The sequence below is a fragment of the Centroberyx affinis genome, unplaced genomic scaffold (genome assembly GCF_046629955.1).
Source record: "Centroberyx affinis isolate AG114_WGS23_722 - 3 ecotype Tasmania unplaced genomic scaffold, CSIRO-AGI_Caff_v1 ptg004889l_1, whole genome shotgun sequence".
Lineage (NCBI taxonomy): Eukaryota > Metazoa > Chordata > Actinopteri > Beryciformes > Berycidae > Centroberyx > Centroberyx affinis.
The window spans coordinates 160,778-176,303 of NW_027282395.1; the positions used below are offsets into that span (position 1 = coordinate 160,778).

Genomic DNA, 15,526 nt, shown 5'->3' on the forward strand with positions numbered 1-15,526 from the left:
TCAAAGCCGTTGCTTCCAGCTTAACTCTTTGAACTGGCCCTCTTGCTCCCTTGCTCAGGTTTTAAAAACATCCAAATGAGAACCACCTACGAGTTTCCAGACCCCCAACTCCCCAATGTTACAATAACACCTTTCTAGTCCCAGGCTGGGCTTTCCTGGTAAAAAAAGAAAAAAATTTCCTCTAAAATGTCTGTTTTTTTCTCTCTTCTTTTGCTCCCTTTATTTTTTTAACCCAGGTCTGTCACTTGTTTAATAATATTCCACAAGCAGTGATCCTCACAAATCCATGTGGGAAAGAGTATACTGTACATCACAGACACTACTAATGTGTTAATAGTTTACATTCTGATATACCACTGTCATTCTTCAGTCATGTCTTTTTCTCACAGCACGCGCACATATGTGACTTTTGAGTCTGTGCCCAGGTGGTTCTTGGCCAGGCACTTGTATGTGCCAGAGTCTGAGGCTGTGGGTCTCTGGATGATAAGTGTACCCTGGGGGTGAAGCAGCTCGCTACCCATAGGTCGGCCCTGCCCCGCCGTAGACAGAAGTGAATGATCAGGCAGCTCCCAGGTGATCTCTGGCTTGGGGATCCCAATGGCAACACAGTTGAGCTGGAAAGGTGCCCCGGCCATTGCCCTCACATTAGGAGGTGGCCCAGTTGTGATCCGAGGAGGGTAGGCGATTATAATAACTGGGACAGTGAGAAGAGCCTCCCCAGCATCATTCCGTGCCCTACAGACGTAGTTCCCCCGGTCGTGGAGAGTGGTATCCCGGACAACCAGGGTCCCATTCTCGAGCAACTGGTAGCGCCCAAGGATCTGAGGCCGGGTGAGGGTGTGGCCACCAGGGACGGTCCAGTAGATGCTGGGTCTGGGGCTCCCGTCAGCCAGACAGTGAAGGAAGAGAGGGTCCCCAGACACGCTGCGTATGATGCCCCTAGGCCTTGTCAGGATGTAAGGCTTCTGCCCGACCTCCAAGACAATTAGCTTCTCTATGTAGCCCATGGAATTCTTAGCAGCACAGCGGTACTTCCCAGCATCCTCTTTGCTAGGGCTGTAGATGACCAAAGTCCCATCGTTGCCTGGGTGATGGCGGGAGCCACGGTCGGGCCCACCAGTAAACCGCGTCCCATTAGGCAAGGTCCAGATAATCTCTGGCACTGGGTGTCCGTCGGCAGAGCAATTCAGAACTGTGGTCTTCCCCATCCGAGACACAATGCGCTCATTGAAGGGGTTCTTGAAGATGGGCCGTCGAAGCATACTAGTCACCTCCAGCTGTACCACCATTACTGCCTCCCCTCCGTCATTCCTCGCCATGCAGATGAACTCTGCTGTGTCAGTCGGCCGCACATTCCGGATCTCTAATGTTCCATTATGATGGACGTTAATCCTACTGCCAAAATATGGTGCTGTCAGGAAGATGTTATCAGGCATAATCCAGGTGATAGTAGGAGCCGGATCTCCCTGAGCTTTACAGTCTATAAATTTCCTGGAGTATTTAGCTGCTGTGTCTTTGATTACAGTCCTGTTCTGGTGATAGCCATTGATCACAGGTGGATTCCCATCCATATCTAGCTTGTAGACTTTGCTATTTTCTCCAGCGTGGTTGCGAGCCATACACACATACTCCCCAGCATCAATCAGTTTCACATCTCTGATATCCAGAGAGCCATTGACATGCATTAAGTATCGCTCATTAGATGCTGCAATTATGTCGTTGGTGGGCAGCATCCACAGGATCTTGGGTTTGGGCTCTCCAACTGTTTCACAGTCAAAGCGGATGTTCCCTCCAGGCTTCACCTTGGCATAGGTCTGGCTGGGTGGGCGTATCCTGGGGGCAGCAGTTACTACAGTGATATGTACATGCATCTCATCTTTGCCCACCTGGTTCTCAGCATAGCAGGTGTAGTCTCCTTCCTCTGACATGCCAACCTGGAGAAACATAACATTGATGTAAAACTTTTGAAAATTGTTTATATTCATGGAGGATGATGATATACTGTATCTCCAGCATACCTGATTGAGGTAGAGTGTTCCATTGCCAAACAGAATATAGCGGCGTGCTCGACCTCCTCCGTTGCTGCTGTCAGACTGCAGGGCGCTGTTGACCACTGTACCGTCTGGTAGTCCCCAGGAGATCTCTGGCTCTGGAGCTCCTGAGGCTTTACAGTCCACCTTCAAGTCATTACCATAGGGCACCTGTTTCTTGCGGTAGACCTTAGGTTCTATCTTGGCTGGCTTCATCGACACACTGACCTTCATGAGTTGGAGGTCATCACCAATCTTGCTTCGTGCCACACAAAGATAGTCCCCGGCATCTTTATCACTCATAGAATTAATGATAAGAGTACCGTTATCCAAGACCTGGATTCTGCTGCCCATCCTGGAGAAAGACACGAGAGAAAATTAGGATGATTTATCATGAGTGGAGGACAAAATAAAGCCTGATCAAATAAACAGAACATGACAGCAGCATTTAAACTCTAATCTGGTAGAATTTGCACAGGTAGGCCATTTCTACTGTAGGACAAGGACTGAGGAATATTTTCTGTTTTCACTTTAATACCCTGCTAAGTCAGCAGCTTTCATGTCTTGACATCTAGAAGATATGAGTATCAATATGAGTATTCCTCATATGGAGCTTGAATGTATTTTAACTCAGTACTTATCAATGCTCTTGGTAACAGGTAGTTTCAGCCAAAGAATCTGACAGGTCAAAGATAAGAACCAAATGTGCTAATAATACCCCTAAAACACGATGAGCCATGCATTTTTTGGGAGCTATGCCTTGTGGTAATAAAGATGTTAGTTAGCAATCTTTCTTGTTTTCTCCTATATTTATTCCTATGTGTGTACACTACCTGGGGGAAAACTTACAGTACACCGCATTAGTAACAATTGTATAAAAGCAGATGGTCATTGGCTGCATCTTGTACTGTACCTTCAAATAGTTTAAACTGGATGAGAAATGCAGAAAAAGGAACAGAAAAAAACAAAAAAAACCCTTTCAACCAAACATAAATATTTACATAAACCCACTAAGGAAATTGAAGGGACTAATGACTTTATGAACTGACCAGTAAACCAAGCCATTGGTCGCAGCAATGTATTGAACTACTGTATTGACAATGTGTTTCTTGGAATTGAGGAGCATTCAGCTTTCTCAGCTGTTTTCCCCCTGTTGTTGCATGCAGAGAGGCTTCATGTCAAACAAATTGTTTACAGAAATATGAAGGCCACTATCTGTAAGCCAGTGTTCTTATAGTACTCTGATGTTTCTTTTTGACTGTGAGTCAAATAAGAACAACTTGGATAACTGCCCAGTTCTTGCTGATGTACAGCTTGTTATTTCTGAAAAAAAAAAAAAAAAAAAAAAAAAAATTCTGTTATTCTTATGTCATGTTTTTCCCTGCTCAGAGAATGTAATGGAAATAATTGAGAAAATATTTATGGATAAAGTGTTGAAGCTGGCTGTGGTAACTTGGTAAAGCTTCAACATAGGCTGTGGCTTGTCATAATGGGACTACAGTTCATTTGAGGTCTACTTCACTGTTGTCCATAGAGAAATCAGAGCTCATCAACACACAAACCTTTCATCATAGGAAATAGCTAATACCATAGGTTATACTAGTGACCTTTAAAAAATCTGAATATTTCTTACCTAGGCTTGAACATGCATGCTTATCACAATTTACATTGGATAGGCTAATGTTCACTAAAATATTAATGTCATCAGACCACCATTATGTCGCCATTATTATAGCCTCATGGTATAGCATTTTCATGAAAACAAAATAAAAAATATAGAAATAAAAAGCACTCTTCACAAATCCTCTGACTTCTAAGTGAGCTAGCTCCCAAGTTCTTTTGAACTGGCCTCTTTACCATAACAGCTTTAATCACTCTATTGCCAGTGTTTTCATCTGGATTGAACTGGATTTAATTAAGCCTTGAAACAGTATGGTCAAGGAACTCAGTATCTTATTTTGATTTCAAACATGGAAGGATTGACTAATCATCACATCAAAACACTGACACCATTATTCTCTACCTTACGGGGATAACTCAAAAGGTCAACGCAGGAAACCAAGTTGAGGAAATATGGAAACCTGAGAACAAGACTTTAAAATGAAAACAGAAAAATTTCAACTATATAAACACATGATCCCCAGAGATGTTACTTTTTGCACATCATGTGCTCAAGCTGTGCTAAAGAGCTCAGCTGATATTCAAAGACTCATATTTATTGTTGAAGTATGTCTGTTTCCAATTCCAGTTACATTTGCAAATTCCAGGACTTTGGGTGCTCAGTGCATGAATGGAGACTTACTATTAAATCCTGAACTGAGAAGCACACTCCCCACCAAAGCTCAGTTTCCTTTTGCAAGACCAGCATGGCCATTTCTTAAAATGTGTTTAAGTGTCAGTTGATATATTTCTAAGACCATTGAAAATGATGGCCATGTCTGTTTTACCTTGTATGTAAAGTGTTTGTTGTAAATGCAACCATCTATGCTTCTGTGCATTTTTACCAATGAACAATGAAAGCATTTTCACCTGTGCCACTGGTCCACCACAGCTTTAGAGGGCAGCCTCCAGATGATCCTGGGTTTGGGGTCTCCTGTGGCTGAACAGTTCAGTCTGAGCTGGTCCCCGTAGGACAGATCTGTGATCCGCTGGGATGTCTCCACTATCTGAGGTGCTGACTCTTGCTTCTCTACTGTCAGAGTCACCACCCTTCGCTCTGAGCCTGTAGAGCTGGTAGCGATACATTCATACTTCCCATTGTCTGTTGAAGTCACATCCTTAAGGTGGAGGGTTCCATTCTCATACACTGATACCCTGGGGTCAACAGCAGGCCTTTTAGATTGCACCACTGACCCATCGTAGAGGACCCAGTGAATAATAGGCTGTGGGTTACCCTGGCCAGTACAGGGCAGCCACAGGCTCTGGCTCACACCAGCCCTCACTTGCTGCCGCTTTTCTTCCAGGATGCCTGGGGGAGCTGCCACCACCTGCAGTCGGACTGTAGCTGTGTCGGCTCCAGCTGGGTTACTGGCGATGCATTTGTAATGACCTCTGTCATAAACAGACACCTGCTCAATGACAAGGGTCCCCTCGTTGGTCACTGATACTCTCCCCTTGTCTGAGTTATGACCCCTAACTTGGGTCCGGTTGGCCAGGATCCAGGATATCATAGGTGTGGGTCGACCCTCTGCTTTACATTTCATCTCCACAGTCTTCCCTGCATGTGACTTTATCTCCCGCATTTTTGGCTCCAGGATGCGAGAAGGGTAGGCCACCACAGAGAGGGTGACCAGCAGCTTGTCTGATCCCTGATCGTTCTCAGCTAGACATAGGTACTGGCCACGATCCTTAATGTTGGCATTCTGGATGGACAGTGTGCCGTTGTTGAACACCTCAAACTTGCCCATCCTCCCCTTGATGGTAATGGTGCTTCCTGAAGAGATCGAGACAGACATTTTGATGTTGAAACAACTAATTTAAAAACACTCAAAAATATATCACACACACAAATACAGACTTAAAAACAGACATTTACTGTACTTATCACAATTTTATATCAAAACCGGAAAGTAGTATGCATCATTGCCTAGAACAAACTACACACTCCACCCACCTTGAATTCTAAACGAATGGAAGTCAGAGCAGCAATTACAACATGTTTCATAATTCCATGATCAAATCACTTAAACTCATCAACACTCTCTTCCCTGTTAATTGAAATCGTGGTTGCCTCTGTGACTTTCATTCACTTAGAATTAGTATTTCTAAATATTGCTGATGTTTGTGCTATTACTAGAGAATCAAAGAATTAATTCACTTTTCACCTGGTTCTTGGGGTACTTTCAGGCTACAGCTGAAACCATCTGAATATCATATATGATATATACAAAATAAAATTTTTAAAGAAATTCTCTGTGCACCTGTGCTCGAGGAGAAGCGTTTCCAGCTGATGGTTGGCTGAGGGTTTCCAACAGCCTCACATGGCAGGAAGGCATCGGAGTTGGACAGCACGGTGAAGCTGGCTGCATTGCCCCCCACTATCTTGGGCTTGCTTGGCATGTCCTCAGTAGAGGGCTCAAAGCCCACAATATTGGCAGTTGTAGTCTCATAGCCAGTTACACGATTATAGACACTGGAGATGGCATCGTGTATGTCCTTCTTGTTGTATGGGGCAGGGGTGTTGGTGTATCCTTGCTCTGCTGTGAGAACGGTCCTTGTGTCAATGGTGAGGGCTTTCTCTGAACCGCCTCTGGCTCCACTACTAGGTACAGTTGGTCTGACTCTCCTAATCATGGGCCTCTGTGTAGTGTTACCACTTTTCCTCTCTGTTGGTGGTCTGATGTTGCTGTGGACTCTGTTCTGAGATGTGGTGTAAGGCCTTTTTGTGGTAGTTGGCCTGAATGTGGTACTAGGGTTGGATGTGGTTGAGGTGGTCCAAGGTCTCTTGGTTGTTGTATAGGCTGACGAACTGCTCCAGTCAACTTCTTCATAAGAGTCTGTCTCCTCCTCTGAGTTTTGATCAGTGGAGACAGTCACTGCTGATCTGTCTGACTCCCTGGATGGAGTGTACAGGGGCTTGGAAACTGAAATGGTCCGCTGAGGGAGTGCAGTAGTCTCCATTGTAGTTTCCATGGTGGTTTCCATGGTTGTCTCCATAGTTGTTTCCTCAGTAGTTGTAGCCTCTGTTGTGGTGGTAGGAGCTTCAGTGATTCTAGGTTTCTTGAAGGGTCTCCTGCCCCTAAAGGGCCTCCTCTTCCGCCCTAATCGTCCTCCGGCTCCGCCAGGCCTCTGTTTGATTACAAACCAATTACCAGAGTATCCCCCAGATCCAGATGATAAGGCTTCATCAGGGTTTGTCCTTGCAGGTGGTTTGACAGTAGGTGGGGAAGGTAAGGTCTGGGATTCTGGTGGCGTTTCAGCAGTCGTGGAGGACCTGGAGTGGTAGGATGGGCTGATAGTGGTTTGACGGTGTGAGCTAGGCTGCGGCGTTGTAAGCTCAGAATCAGCAGAGGAGAAATCTCCATAGTCATCGTCTGATGAGCTCTCTGTGCTCTCTCTATGTCTGGATGGGGACATAGTCTCAGGTTCAGCCAGAGATTCAGCTGTGGGCGGAGCAGCAGGGATTGTGGTTGGGGTCATTGTCGTAGATTCAGCTGTAGTTGAGGTTGTTGTGGTGGTAGATGGTTTCCGTAGCCTGTTCAGCATCTTTTCTCTTTGTCTGCCCCTGCCTCCCAACAGCCTATTCCATGGAATCCTTCCACGGATAACCTTAGAATTGGTAGTAGTAGTGGTGGTGGAGATTGTTGGTTCTTCATTTGTGGTCATATATGGATCAGGACTCGGGTCAAACTCAGGGGCATCAGCAGAGGTGATGTAGCCATTGGGCACCTCTAGCCTAGACTGGGTATGGGTGAAGGGGAGATTTGAAGTAATGTAATAGTTAGTGGTAGTAGCTGTGGTATCTTGTGTAGAGTCAGGTCTCTCTGTTCTGCGTAAAGATGAACTAGGAGAAGTTGTTGGTGTGACAACCTGCGGACCACTGGTTGCTGTCTTCTTCCTGTCCTCGTCATCGTCACAGTCTGACAGAACAAAAAAAAATACTCCTTAGTTCGATCTGTTCATATGTAATCAATAGATAGATAGATAGATAGATAGATACATTGATACATAGATAGGTACATAGTTTGGATTTTTGCATGGTTTGCAATACAGTATCAGCTATAAAATATACTGTATATAAAATATCAGCTGCAGAAGCACATTGACATTAATTCAAAATTGACAATATTCATGTTTTCAGAACAAGGTTAAAAAACATCATGACTGCCTACCTGTGGTCAGTTCAATAGTATATGGCACTGTGGCATTCCCTTCCTTCTTCAGTGTGGGCTGTTTGACTTTATTGATGAAGGAGTGTATATCAGTGATCCTATTGGGTTTGATGATCCTCCTGCGCCCTTGGAAGGTCCTCCTGCGACCCCCTCCTCGGCCCTTCTTGGGTGGAATGATATGGATGTGCTGGCGGGAGATAATGGTAGATCCAGCAGGCAGACGCGGGGATTTGATCCTCTGGGTGGTGTGGAAGGTGATCTGGTCTTTCTGTCTCTCTGTGGTGGTGACGGCTGTGAAGGTGGTCTGGCTTTCTGGGTCAATGGAGGTGTGGACGATTGGCTCCATCGGGCCTGGTCCATCCATCATTGGAGTAACGTTTGGGTCTGTGACAAAGGAAAGCACCGCCCCAGTGGAGGTCTCTGGCTCTCCAGGTGGTTCTCCTGAGAACTGGAGCTTGGTTTCTTGTGAAGTGTCTGTCACAGTGAGGTGGAGAGTGACAGGACGTGTGTTTGAGGGTGGTTGGGTAGTTCTTTTCAGGGCATAGAACTCACTGGACTCACCAACACTTGGGATGACTGTATGGTCTGAAATCATGTCATATGGTGTGACTGCATCACTTTGAGTTTCACTCAGTCTCACTGGACTGTGTGTGAATGTGGATTTGATTGGTGTAGGATCTGACTGTGTATATGACTCTGTTGTTAATGTGTCTGTGTTTTCTGTTACCTGTGCATAACTAATCTGACTTCTGTCTGGGCTCTCTGTGGTATCCATGGCAATGGTTTCACTATTCTCTGTTGTGGTTAAAACATTATGCTGACTGTTCTGTGTGGTTGTCATGGTTTCTGTCTGCCTGTTATAATTCTCTTGGCCAAATGTTCTACTTTCTTGTGAATTATCTGTAGTTGGCACAATGATGAGCTGATCTTCACCAGAGCCTCCTTCACCATCACCAGAAAGACCAGTGTCTGAGTCTTCATATTTTACTTTCTCTACCTCAGTGCCAGTCTTTATTCTTGACCCATCTTGGGCCTTTTTCAGAAATTCAGCAAATTTCTGTGGGTCCACTTTCCTGGGTGCTTTATCATAGACTCTCCTATTGCTCCAGATACGTCTGTTGCTGACTGGACCCCTCCTTCTCTGTCCCAGTCTACCTGCAGAGCCTCCTCTGCCCTGTGACCTGAATCTGGGGTAGGGTCGGTCTGAGGTAATGGTCCTAGACTCCTGACTGGTTTTGTTAGAGGGGCTGGAAGAGGGGATCTCACTAAGGGAGACTTTGTTCTCTGACAAGCCAGAGTTCACCTTGACCTCCATTCCCATCCCTGACCCCTCATTGTCCACCACTGTCACTTTCTCAGACCCTTCTCCAATCACTGTCACTTGAGACACCAGCAGGTCAACCCCCAGGTGGTTAGCAGCCACACACCTGTAAAATCCTCGGTCCCTCACTGTGAGACCCTGAATCCACAGGGTTCCATTCTTATACACCTTCCTGTTCCCATGAGACTTGTCCAGCACTGAATGGTCAGGTAGTATCCACTGGACTGAAGCCTCAGGGCTGCCTGTGGAGCCACAGTCCAGAACCAGGTTTTCACCCAGTGGTTGAGAGAGTTGGACACCATTGACTTCTGCTTCTTCCACGTCAGGGGACAGAACTGTCATCCGGAAGCTGAGCATATCTGCGTCCAGGTAGTTTGTGGCAATGCAGCGGTACAGGCCCGTGTCGGAGGTATCCGCTCCTTGTACAGTGAGCTTCCCCTCAGCTGTGATTATGATCCTGCTGTCCTCACTGGAGTAAGGGGCTCTGACCTTAGTGCCATCTGGTAAGATCCACTCCACCGAAGGCTTTGGCTCACCCAGGGTCTGGCAGTTCAACTGTGCCACACCACCTATGATAATACAATACAATACAATATAATATTACTCAATATTTATTTCTGATGTGTATGTAAATTTATGCGTTATTATAATTCTAATACAGCATTGCCACAGAGCAACTGATGTTTTGTGTCCTTGTAAAGGTAATCTACTATTTTTTATTTATCATAGAACTACACACTGACATTTTTAGTCTTCTGAGTTGTTGTGAATAAATAAAGATTGACAATGTTGACATTTTTACAGGTTACTAGGTTATCATCCATCAGTTAAATGGTGGGCCAATATGAATTGAAGTGTTTTTGCATTATTTGTGGTTAGATGAGTGGAGGTCATACCAGCTATCAGCTAATTTATTCTGCATTAATCTCTAACTCCCACCTGTGAGTACAGTGTGCTCAGTCTTGGTCTCGTTGTCTCGTTTGATCATGGTCCAGCTGTAGCGGTCTCTCTTTGGTGTTGTGTTCTCCACACGCAGGTTGACCACAGACCTGTACTTAATATGCAGAGTAGAGAAAGTGGTAGTAGTCCGGTCAAGCTGGAAGTTGATCTCTCCCTGCATCAGCCATGCAGGGGAAGCTTTAATCTCAGCCTCAATGTCTGTGTGGATCTCCTCTTGTCCCACCTTGGGTCTGATCTGGCTGTACCTGTACATCATCTCTGGGGTTCTGGCCAGCATCAGGCCCCTCTCCAGCCTCATGGGAGAGTCACTGTAGGTGGCCAAGATGTGCCACAGCTGCTGGATATGTTCATAGTCAATGTTACAAACCAGAGAGGTAGTTATGCCAGCTGTAAGCATGGTAACATTGTTTCCCCCTTCCTCCTCTGAGGTCAGTGTCAGGTTCTCCAAAGCAGAGGGCCTCTGGACAGTGCAGGATAGACTGGCGTCATTGTGAAACTGGTCAGTCAGGTTCATCTGCATGGAGCCTATTGGGGCAATGAAGTCCTTGGGGGAAACTGGAGTAAAGTCCCCCTCATCCAGGCTGATATTTCTCTGCTTTAGATGAGGTTGGATCCAGGGCTTGGTGCAAATGAAAGCGTCACTGGGGAGAAGGGAGAGGGATCTGCTGCGGTAAGGGTCAGGATTCTCACAGACAGGGCACAGCTGGCCTCTGGGATACTTCCTGTCTCGCTTGCATTTCAGCACACCTGGAAACATTTCAATCATATGGTGTAGTGTTTAGATGGTTACATGTCAGAAAAGAACATTGATAAAGTCCACACTATAGGCAAGGGAAACCAAAAGCTGATTTATAAAACTTCAACCACAAAATATCATCATCATCATATTACAGAACTGTAAGAATTTATATGAGTTGACTTTTACACAATCCAAGTCACGGATAAACTGTATAACTTTTGTTCTTTTGTGTTAGTATTTCCTGTATCTCAAACTCTGTATCTCCTGTAACAAACTAATTAAGTGATTTCACCAGATGATTCTCATTCACTCATTCACTGAATGTTTAGTAAAACTGCCAACAAATCTGTGCCCACTTAAGATTTAGATTTGGGAATAGTTTTGCTTTACGTAAGTGAAAGTGTTTCACCGCACCCTTCAAATGGCTAGGTCACAGGTGCTAGAACAATGAGAAAGAAGCAGTTCCGTTGTAAACCAACTTCACAACTCGCTAAATGCTTCCAGACTGTTCCAAAGCAAACGCACTGCTGTTTTCCTCACCTGTGTTCCTCTGTGCCCACACTGGGAACCACTTCATACGGCAATCACATGACCAGGGGTTCCCATGGAGGAAGAGGTTCTCTAACTGGGAGCAGCCTGAGAAGATATCTGCAGGCAAGCTGGTGAGGAGGTTGTCAGACAGGTGGATGTTTCTCACTGAGGACACCTTGAACACCTGGCTGTGCCTCAGCGTGATGAATGTGTCTGGGTGGAGCTGCTGGAGCTGGTTGCCTTCCAGATGGACCAACTGTAGATTAGTCAGACCGTAGAAAGCCTCTGGGCTGATGAACTTTATGTTGTTGTGGTCCATGTGGAGTCTCAGCAGGCCGTCCAGGCCTTTGAACGTCTCCTTGTTGATTTCCTTTACTTTATTATAGGACATCTTCAGGACCTGTGAGAACATCAGTGACAACTTGGAGATGTTTGGCATAGAAACAATATTATTGAATCAAAACTAAATGATGTTAACTGGCTCACTGAGAAAAGTCATTACATTCTTGTAAAAGCAGCAGCGTTAGTGGAGATTTAAGGTTATCCCATTTGGGAAGGCAAGTCAATTTGTGCAGTGTTCTTCTTGAGTTGTTCTTATATATAATATAATAATATAATTAATTTGAATACATTTATCCCCTCACTTGAACTGTCAGGACCTACAAACACCAGCTTTGAATTAAAGCATAGGATGCAGGCAGCTTTGTCAGGCAATTACTCAGTTCATTTTCTATTCAAATATAGTAAGAAATCTATTTCAATCTTACAAATCCAATCTTACAAAGACAGCATAAGAAGTGCCTTTACCTGTAAGGACTTGAGGCCTAGGAAGGCCCTGTCTTCAATACTGTGGATGGTGTTGCTATGCAGCATCAATAGCTCTAAATGGCCAAGCCCTGTCAGATCATTTTCTCTCAGGACGGTTATACTGTTGTACCTAAAAACAGAGAAGCAAAAAAGAAACTTCAGCTTGGAATTATTTATTGTCCGCTTGATTGAATGTTGACAGCCTACGGTAAGCAATTTACAGTATGGAAGTTGCAGACAATGAAATGAAAAGTATGATTTTTTGGGCTTGTTACTCATTACTCATTCCAGTAAAGCAATTTGTTACTTTAAACAATACTCCCTTGGAGCAGTAATTCTTTACACTACTTTTCCATAATGGGCTATACCCAAAATTGGTATTTGCATCCTCTCTTACTGTAACTTTAAAACTTGCAATAACTCAAATAGCATTGTTGTCTCTAAATTGTGAACAAGAAACTTTATGATTTAGCCACTACCTCCTAAACCATATTGTATAGAATTTTTCCCCCCCTCAGATTCCTTGGATCAAGACAAATCCACTGCACGTACTAGGGTTCATTTGATCCATGATTGTTGATTCAGGAATCCTTTTGAATCATTTTTGTTTGACTGTGACACACAAATTAAGTTGACGGCAAAGATGTACAAACAGGAAGTGAGGCATCATTTTTATACGCTTAAAGCTAGAGCAACGGAACTTCACAGAAATATTTTAGATAGGCCCAAAAGTATGTTAGACAACATATGGTTGTGCAGACTCAATCGCTGCCAAATTTTATACGCATCATATTTCATTGCTATTCCAGAGTATTTTGATACATTACCATTTGGCCCATAAATTGAATTTTGACACATAAATGAAGCTGATGGTTAAGATTCATAAATCTAAACAGTTAATGCTAGTGCAATCACATACATATTTGCAAAAGGGTTCCAAAGTGTGTTCGATCACATTTGCTAAAGCCCTATAATGTTGCTGTGGGACAAATTGGTAATTATGCAAATTGTGCTATCTCAGGCATCTGTGTGTTTGGCCCATGGGCTAGGACCCCACTAATGGCCACTTGCAGCTGTATTTCAACTTAAATCTGATATTTAGAGAGGGTGATAACAAAAATGTCAACTTATTTTCAGAAATAGTGCTTCATTACACTAGTTGTTACTAATAATATCAGAACTGTAACGTGAGTGTGTTGCCACCCAACACTGATGGAGATGAAGTGGGAAAAAAATTGGTGTTTAAGTTATAAAAACATTTCTCAGAGGCAAAACTGCTCTGGAGGCAGAAATAACCTCACTGATTGAGTTAAACCTCAATGGGCGGAGCCAAATAAACTGCTTTTCTGGTTAAATTGGACAGACTGAAGCTCAGTGGAAAAAAAACAAGAGGTAAGCAGGTAGCTTATTTTATGAAGGCTAGCGCTGTTGCTACTATCTGGGGGGGGAAACGGAATCTAGCCATAACACGTTATCTAGGTTAGCTAGTTAGCCTAGATGACCTTCCAAAACTGAATCATACTAACCCATACTAACTAACATACCTTCCAAAAACATGAATGCCTTTGCATCAGTGAATGAAAAAATAAGTCATTGCCATTTGGATTTTATTTATGTTTTGTTATCAGAGTTTATCGGAGTTCCTTCTCTGCTATTCAAGTTTGCCAGATAGCCAAACTTTGGATCTGCACCAATTGAGGCTTTAATCAATCAATAAGATGCTATTTCTTCCTCCAGAGCAGTTCTGCTTCCTGAAATGTTCTCAAAAAAGATGGGAAGAAAGAGGGAAGGCACAGCTCACCCGAGGTTAATTCGTTCCACAGCTGGCTGGATCTGGTCAGGTATTGCGGTCAGGTATCTGAAGGTGCAGTGCACTTCGGTGGGAACATAGCAGGCGCATGATTTGGGGCAGCCGCGGCTCGCCGGCAGCACAGCGGCCAAGACAAACACAGCGTTCAGCAGCCACCGCCGCAGGTATGAAGCGCTGCAGGCACACACACTCATTCTGGAGAGGGACAGGGGGGCTACACTCCCTCCTCTACCATTAATGAAATCCTCCTGGAGAGAGAGTACAGCTTGTTGTGGCGTAGCTCATAATGGGAATGACAACAATACAATGCATCACTTAAAAAAACAACAGAGAATGGAGACAAAGAGAGATACAGTAGATTACAGACAGACAGGCAGACAGACAGACAGATAGATAGATAGATAGATAGATAGATAGAGTGAATAAAAACGAATAAAAAGTTTAAAGAGGCCTACATATGTAGGCTAATTAAACTGCAAATTACGCCACCATTCATTTATAGTCTTCAAAACATAAAAAAATATTACGCCTATATTAAAAATATTTATCTTTAGTAGGCTACTACTGTAGATAAGGGGACAAGTAGGTCCTATGGGGAGGGATAAAACTGAGATAAGATCGCAATGTGAAGGACAGTAATAAAAAAAAAAAAAGCACGGATATTAGTCTGGTCAAATAACAGAGGGAAAACCTGTTAGAAAAGACGATAAGGAACATCTTAATAAAAGGTATGGCTATATAAAATGTTAATACTTGCAGATAACGACTTTTATCCCTGAAGAGATTATGAATATTTCTAGAATTTCCCTCACCGCACTTCAGTGTCAACAACTGTAGAAAGTGAAATTTCTGCACTTGTAGTAAAATAAAAATCCAGATGGAAGGGTAAAAAAAAGTCCACATTTAGTTTCAAGAATCCACCAAACTTATTCCTCTGATGAGTCGCTGTGTCTGGGGCGCAGTGGGACACGAGTGATTTCTGTGTGAGCGCTTGTGGCTGAGTGAGCGCTCAATTTGTGTCTCCTCCACCCCCCTGTAATCCGCTGTAGTGTAGCCTAACTGCTACAATGAACTACTCGGGGCAGTAAACCATATGGTACTGCAAAGACTCTGCATCTAATTTCATTTGCAACCAATAGGCTACTTAGAAACCTACCTACATCGACTAAATGTCTGCAGACAAGTGCGGAGCTATTAGACTACTAATGGCTGCCAAGATATTCACATTTGTCCTGTGTGATAAATTATTAGACGTAGGTCACCAAACTATTTTACACAGAAGCACACCGTTTAGAGGGAATATTGGTCCTAAATGCTCTCCTGATGTGAATTTTTGAGATATGGCTTCCATAATCCAGGACTAATGTGTTCCAATTGGGACAATAAACATTTGACTAGTTATTTCCAATCAATAACTGAACCATTTGATTATATTGTAGTTATTTTTTACCTTTTGTTCCTGTTGTCCATTCTCAGCATGTGGGGTAGGATGTTTTT

General features: G+C 43.9%; 1 protein-coding gene across 1 annotated transcript; it reads right to left on the reverse strand.

The window, feature by feature from the left end:
• Positions 1 to 383: 383 nt before the first annotated feature.
• On the reverse strand, positions 384 to 14,904 carry igsf10 (immunoglobulin superfamily, member 10). The gene is made up of 12 exons (XM_071545358.1): positions 14,842 to 14,904; positions 14,021 to 14,277; positions 12,220 to 12,349; positions 11,422 to 11,812; positions 10,122 to 10,889; positions 8,716 to 9,751; positions 7,862 to 8,610; positions 7,370 to 7,609; positions 5,951 to 7,339; positions 4,560 to 5,463; positions 2,019 to 2,385; positions 384 to 1,934 (listed from the first exon to the last, which is right to left on the reverse strand). Exons 2-12 carry the CDS (start codon positions 14,221 to 14,223, stop codon positions 384 to 386), a joined length of 7,728 nt encoding a protein of 2,575 aa, XP_071401459.1. The 5' UTR covers positions 14,224 to 14,277; positions 14,842 to 14,904.
• Positions 14,905 to 15,526: the final 622 nt, after the last annotated feature.